Below are 7,171 nucleotides of genomic sequence, written 5' to 3'. Positions count from 1 at the left end.
TAAATTTTAAATTAATTTATAAAGAGAGAGGTGAAAATCAAACTTTTTAATAGTATTTTTTATAATTAAAATGTAACAATAATATTAAAAACTTATTTTGTAACCCAACTTTTTTAAAATTTTAAAAAGTGCAAATTCTGCAATAATTTATGGATAAATACTTAAATAAAAATTGCAAAACTAATCCAGCATTTAATAATAAAAAGCTGATAACAATAAAGACAGACCCACACTGAACCCTATCAGCTACTGAAACTCCCGTTCTCCATCGCCCAGATACTCTCCGTGGGCGTCGGCCATACGGTGCCGTAGCTGCCGGACTAGCCTAACCTTTTCCTCTCACTTCTCCCGTCGGCGTCGCTCAGGTTAACGTAAGCCATGCTGACGGTCTTTTTTGGCCGGCGCACCTGAATTCCGTCGCGGACTCGTGTTTCTCTGTTAGCAATTTCTCTCAGTTAGAAGTTTAATTAATTTTGATTAGAGATTCAAACTATTTACCCATGTCCATTAACGATTTCATCGTACTTGACCCAATTAACTCTTCTGGTCTACTCTCTTGAAAAGTGCCACGTGTTCCTTTCAGATTCGACATTTGTCCTGGCCACCTTAGCCACTGTTTTGGTCTCGCCACCACAGATGTCCTTGTACAATATACTATCTCTCTTCTTAGTTCTTATTCAATTGCTTCCAAGACAAAAAGTCAAAAAACACGGTTTGGAGACTTCACCGCAGGAAAAGTTTAAATAAAATGAAAAGCTTAGTGCTACTAGGCGGAAAAACATCCAAAAAAAGGAACATAAATTAAATACTGACTGGGATTCATAAGAAAGTAATTTGATCTGAATGTTGAAAAAGATGACATTCTCGGGCTTGCCCAAGAAATTGTCATACGAAGATGATGAGTATTTGTTTTATTTGATGGCTTCAACTATGGTTGGATTTGCTTTGTTCATCAAATTGACGAAGCAAGAAGTATATAGATTTGCAGGCAGTGTTGTTTCAAGTGTGATTGGATTGTTTTTGTTCATCAAACTGCACACCGAAAAAGAAGCGTCAGCGTTGACTTTTACTTTTGCAGTGTGTGGATTCGTTGAGCTCATCAACCTTACTCGGAAAGAGGTATGGAGATTTGCTTTGAGTATTGCTTCGGCCATAGTTGGATTGTTGTGTTACGCTCTGAGTTCCTCTTTCAACGACCTATTTGGAAAGTGGAACGCCTTAAAGATCATTCTTTATATGGTGTTTAGTCTTATTGTTTTATTCCTCGTTTGGTTTGCCAAACAAGTAAGTTTTCTTGGCCAACACAGAGGAGTTCCTGTGACATTCTTGGTTTGGGCGTCCACCACGGTGTACTCCTTCTACTCCGATAAAGCTTCGAAAGGGACACCAGACGCATACAGCGTGGTCTCCTGTTTTGCCTTTGCTATCATGTCGTTTTGCTGTGGATTCGAGGAATTGCTGTATTTCTTCTGTGGAGTTCTTACAGCGCAGTTGATGAAAACAAAGATGTTGTTAGGTGTTATGGGAATAAGTTTCAGTTATTTCCTAATTGCCACTGATAGCAATCTGATTGACGAACTAAAATGCCTTGCACTCCCACCGCCCAAGCAAGAGCTGTGGAGATTTCTGGGTGTTGCTTCTACTATAATTATTCATCTCTCCACCGCTCTCAGCCTCCCCGATCATTTATTCGGGGACTCCTTAAAGATCCTTATATGCGGTGCATGCATTCCTATGCTCTCTGGGCTCCTACTCACTTTGTTAAGCATTTCGAGGCAATCCTACTCATTGATAATCCATATCAAGGCTCATACAACAATCATAATGATAGTTTGGACTGTTGTAAGTGTTCTCTACCCGTTCTTATTAGACGATATAAAGAATGGAGATGTACACAAGTTGGTTTCTTGGGGTTCCCTTGCTGTGATGCAACATGCCATTCCAATGCCCACAATATACCGAATTTGCTGCTTCTATGTATTTAGCCATGCTTTTATTGTAAAACTAATGGCCATAAATTTCCTCTTAAGCTTTCTTGGACTTGCTTTTGCTCATTTTCACGTAATTTTCGATATTTATCTAGTCTATAATAATAAACCTCCACCTTTTGGAACTGTTGAAGAAGCTTCAGCACATTCTACTGGTGAAGATCAACCACAAGTTGTCTCTTCTGCGGTGGCTTCTCCGCAAGCCAGTCATGAAGATCAACCACCGCAAATAGTCATAGAGGAAGCTTCACCACAATCTACTGCAACTGCTTAATATATATAATTAATTGTATATTGTTAGAGAATCATTAGAATCAATTTAGATCAATTAGTATCGTCTATATTTATATAGTATATCTGTATATTAATTGTAGGATATTATGCCTTTATTACTATGATTCATTAGCACCTATAAATACTCCTTGTATATTGTACCTTTCAGCACACTGAATAATACACAGAAATATTCTCCTTAGCTTGGTCTCTTGTATCTAACATGGTATCAAAAGCCTAAGGTTTTTTTTTTCAATGAATTTTTGTTCATAGCCTTCTTGTTTTTCTCTTCCGACAGTGCCTCTTTGCTCTCGTTTTTCGATCTGTTTTTGACGCTTTGGTTCATCACCTCCGGCATCATCGTGTTCTTCTCTTCGTCAGCTTTCCAACGCCGCCGAGATCGCCGCCAGAAGCCACCGGACGCGCCCTCACGCGCCGCCGGAATCTTGCTGCCCACCTCAATTGTTTCTCCTTCCAGAAGTTTCAGCAACCGTTGGATCTCGGCGCCGATCGGACGATCCTCGCGCTCCCACATGTCGCGACACAATCCTTGTGCTCCAGTAACCCGCGAACGACCCGACCCGACCCGGTTGCCCACCCGCAGTCCACCTCATCGCCAATGTGGCCTGTCGCTCCTCTCAAGCGCCGCCACGTGTCATCGCTCCGCTGACGTCACTGCTGACGTGGCAGACAAGCGGGATCCTCCCTAAGATTTTTTTGTGAGCTCTTTCCGATTCTGCACTCTGATTTCTCATTTTCTGCTCTGAAATTTCCATTTTCTCTTCTCTCTTTGATCTTTGTGATTACTATCATGGAAAAGCCAGATGCTTTTGCTGCCACCGACAGAAAAGGTAAATTCTGTCGAAACTGTAACTATTCTGAGCACCTCTTCCCCGACTGTCCTTCTGTTGAATGTCGCACATGCCACCAGATAGGTCATATTAGCTACCATTGTTCACAACTGTTCTGCCGTTACTGCAAGCTCTCGGGACATTTAATTACTACCTGTCCTACTCACCCACCACGTCCTGATCCACTCAACTCGTCTCCCATCTCTCTATCTGATATTGCATCACTTCTCCAGCGTCTTCTCTCTGTTTCTAGTAATACCCCTGCTACTTTTTCCACCCCTTCAGGTAATTCTAAATGGTACTTTGACTTGGGTTGCTTTAATCACATGTCTCCATTGCGTAATATTTTCTCGTCCATGTCTACCACTACAAATGGACCTTCTGTCAATATTACAAATGGCTCCCTCTTGCACGCAACACACAAGGGTTCTATATCCCAGTCAACTCTTACTCTTCCTGATACTTATTATATTCCCAAATTAAACTTCAATCTTATTTCTGTTGGTCAACTTGTTGATCTGGGTTTTGAAGTCACTTTTTTCGTTTCTGGTTGTCGTGTACAGGATCCTCGGACGGGACAAATCATCGAGACTGAACGTAAGGTCGGAAGGTTGTTTAAACTCGAGAATCTTCATATTCCTCCTGTACCAAATCTCTATGCTGCTTCTTCTTTCTCTACCCTCCACTTATGGCATCAATTTCTTGCCAAACTGCCAAACAACCTACTTTATCTTTTTACAATAATTCATCTCTTGCTTGCTCTCCTTTTGATCTCATTCACTCTGATGTTTGGGGCCTCGCTCCCACTACCTCTATGGGCGGAGCTCGATACTTTGTCGTTTTCATTGATGATTATTCTCGTTTTACTTGGGTTTATTTGATGACTAATCACCATGAGTTACCTCAGATCTATATCAACTTTGCTACTATGATTAAAACTCAGTTTTCCAAGGTCATTAAGGTTTTTCGACGTGATAATGCTATGGAATACCGTGATTCCAAACTCTTAGCCTTTCTTGCAGAACATAGTACTTTGTCTGAGTTTTTTGTCCTGGTATATCTCAACAAAATGGTAGAGCTGAACGCAAACACCGTCACATTCTTGACTCCATCCGTGCAATGCTCCTTTCTTCTTCGTGTCCTGAGCGTACTTGGGGTGAAGCTGTTCTTACTGCTGTTCATGTTATCAATAGACTCCCTTTGAGCGTCTTTATCATACCTCCCCAGATTATAGTTCTCTTTGAGTTTTCGGTTGTGTATGTTTTGTTCTTCTTCAGCCTCATGAACATAGTAAACTTGAACCTCAGGCTTGTATGTGTTGTTTCCTTGGTTATGGCACTTAACACAAGGGTTATCGTTGTTGGGATCCTCTCTCTAAACATATTCGTATATCTCGTCATGTTGCCTTCTGGGAGCACCACATATTTTCTCGGTTCTCATCCTTTGAGTCCATTCCTACTACTCAATCACCTTTGTTTACTAACCCCAATGTTGATCTTTTTCCTAGTGATTATTCTACAGATTCTATCTCGAGTGACCCTCCACAGCCTCCTGTTCTTCCGCCTTCTCCATCTCCTGATGACTCCAGACCAGACGATGATCCTGCTCCTACCGTCATACCTCCTCCTCCCGCTCGTTCTTCTAGGGTAAGGAATCCACCTCCTTATCTTCTTGATTACCATTGCTTTTATACTATCCTTCATCAACATGAACCTAAGTCATTCAGAGAAGCCTCCTCAAACCCAAATTGGCAACAAGCAATGCAGGAAGAAATACAGGCACTTGAAAAAGCACACACTTGGAATTTGGTTGATCCTCCTTCTGATCAGGAAGTTGTGGGCAGTAGATGGGTATACAAGATCAAGACTCGCTCTGATGGCTCTATTGATCGTTATAAGGCCCGCTTGGTTGCTCAAGGTTGTACGCAAGAGTATGGTATTGATTATGAAGAGACTTTTGCTCATGTCGCTCGTCTTACGTCTGTTAGAGCTCTTCTTGCCATTGTCGCAGTTAAAAAATGGTCTCTCAGTCAGATGGATGTGAAGAATGTAATTCTTAATGGGATTTGAAAAAAAAAAAGTCTATATGAAACCACCTTCGGGATATCCTTGTCCTTCTAATAAGGTTTGTCTCCTTCGCAAGGCACTTCATGGACTTAAGCAAGCTCCTCGTAAATGGTTTGACAAGTTCAGTACTACCATATGCAGTCTTGGTTTTACTTCTAGTCCTCATGAGAATGCCCTCTTCATTCGTAAAAGTGAACGTGGATTTGTTCTTCTACTTTTGTATGTTGATGACATGATCATTACTGGGGATGATGTTGATGGTATCTCTGATCTCAAAGCCTCACTTCACCGTACCTTTGAGATGAAAGATCTTGGTTCTCTCAGCTATTTTCTTGGTCTCGAGGTCATCTCCACCGATGATGGCATCTATCTCTCTCAGGCTAAGTATGCTTCAGATCTTCTTGCTCGAGTTGGGATTACAGATAGTCGCACTGAGTCTACTCCTCTTGAGCCTAATGTTCGATCTACCCCTATGGATGGCACTGTTTTGGATAATCCGAGTCTCTATCGACAGTTAGTTGGTGGTCCTGTCTACTTGACTGTTACCCGACCAGACATCGCCTATCTGGTTCATGTACTTAGCTAGTTCCTGTCAGCTCCTCGTACTACTCACTATGCGGCAGTTCTTCGCATTCTTCGCTACATCAAAGGCACTCTATTTCATGGCCTTTATTTTTCTGCCCATTCCTCTTTGTCTCTTCAGGCTTACTCCGATGCTGATTGGGCTGGTGATCCCACTGATCGTCGTTCTACTACTGGTTACTGTTTGTTTCTTGGCGACGCTCTCATTTCTTGGCGTGCTAAGAAGCAAACGTTCACTGCTCGCTCAAGCACAGAAGCTGAGTATTGTGCCCTCACTGACGCCACTGCTGAAGTTATCTCGGTTCGTTGGCTTCTCGAAGATCTGGGTGCTCCTCAGTCGTCCCCTACTGATGTTTTTTGTGATAACCGCAGTGCTATTCAGATCGCCCATAATGATGTGCTTCATGAACGCACCAAACACATTGAGATTGATTGTCACTTTGTTCGGCAACGTATCCTTATTGATGCTGTTCGTCTCATCGCTGTTAGAACACTAGATCAGACTGCTGATATCTTCACGAAAGCTCATCACCCGACTCGTTTCCGGACTTTGTTATCCCAACTCAAGTTGGTATCCTTAGCTCCCACTTGAGTTTGAGGGGGGATGTTAGAGAATCATTAGAATCAATTTAGATCAATTAGTATCGTCTATAAAATAGTATATCTATATATTAATTATAGGATACTATGCCTTTATATCTAACAAGGGAGAGAGAAAGAGAAGAGAGGAGCGAATTAAGATAAAACAGGGTGAGGGGGAGGGAAAGGAAGAAAGGGGGAAGGGAAGCCGCCGTCCCGCCGCCGCCGCTGCTCCTCTTCCCTTCGCGCTAACCCCAGAGCAAACGCGACCCTCTCCCCTCCTTCTCTCCTTCCCTGTCTCGGACGATCTCCTCGAACCAGAGCTCACCGCCGGCGAGCCTCTTCTGCTTCACAATGGTGCAGCAACGTGGAGCCTCCCCTGCTTCACCACCACGCAGCAACGTGGAGCCTCCTTTTCTTCACCACCACCACCGCCAGTGAGCCTCCCTGCTTCCCCTCTCTTAGTCCCTGTCGCAGAAGGAATCAGAGCCACTATTGCCCGTTACTCTCCCTCCAGCCCCTTCCCGTCATGCCCAGACCGTCGGCGCTCCACCACTGCTTCCCCTATCCCCTCTTTTCTGTTTTCTATTTTCATAATCCAGGTTATCATTTTGCTTTCAATTTCTGTTTTTGGTTAGTGTTAGTTCCTTGATTTGATTCTGGGTTAGTTTAGCTGGATTTTAATTTTCTGTTAGTTGATTTTAGGTTATTGAATTGCTGAAAGTTGATGCTGAATTGTTGTTGTTGTTGAATTATTGTTGTTGTTTCTGAATTGCTGCTTAATTGTATATAAGATCCATGGTTGTTGTTGTTCTTTTGCATCTGGTTGTTG

The 7,171-nt window shown here is 42.6% G+C and overlaps 1 protein-coding gene across 1 annotated transcript; it reads left to right on the top strand.

Annotated features, from left to right (window-relative positions):
* Positions 3,073-6,977, top strand: LOC107646128 (WAS/WASL-interacting protein family member 1-like). Its single transcript, XM_016350324.1, has 3 exons — positions 3,073-3,112; positions 4,634-4,747; positions 6,442-6,977. Exons 1-3 carry the CDS (start codon positions 3,073-3,075, stop codon positions 6,975-6,977), a joined length of 690 nt encoding a protein of 229 aa, XP_016205810.1.

Source organism: Arachis ipaensis, chromosome B01, assembly GCF_000816755.2.
Source record: "Arachis ipaensis cultivar K30076 chromosome B01, Araip1.1, whole genome shotgun sequence".
NCBI classification, from domain to species: Eukaryota; Viridiplantae; Streptophyta; class Magnoliopsida; order Fabales; family Fabaceae; genus Arachis; species Arachis ipaensis.
The sequence above is the reverse complement of the archived record's forward strand: the minus strand, read 5'-3'. Positions and strand labels throughout refer to the sequence as shown.

What these genes read in the sequence shown, in the direction of transcription:
- LOC107646128 (XM_016350324.1), top strand. Translation starts at nt 3,073, where the DNA reads ATGGAAAAGCCAGATGCTTTTGCTGCCACCGACAGAAAAG. An exon ending in TGCTGCCACCGACAGAAAAG is followed by an intron (nt 3,113 to 4,633) that starts GTAAATTCTGTC and finishes ATTATTCTACAG; the next exon opens with ATTCTATCTCGAGTGACCCT. An exon ending in CATACCTCCTCCTCCCGCTC is followed by an intron (nt 4,748 to 6,441) that starts GTTCTTCTAGGG and finishes TATTAATTATAG; the next exon opens with GATACTATGCCTTTATATCT.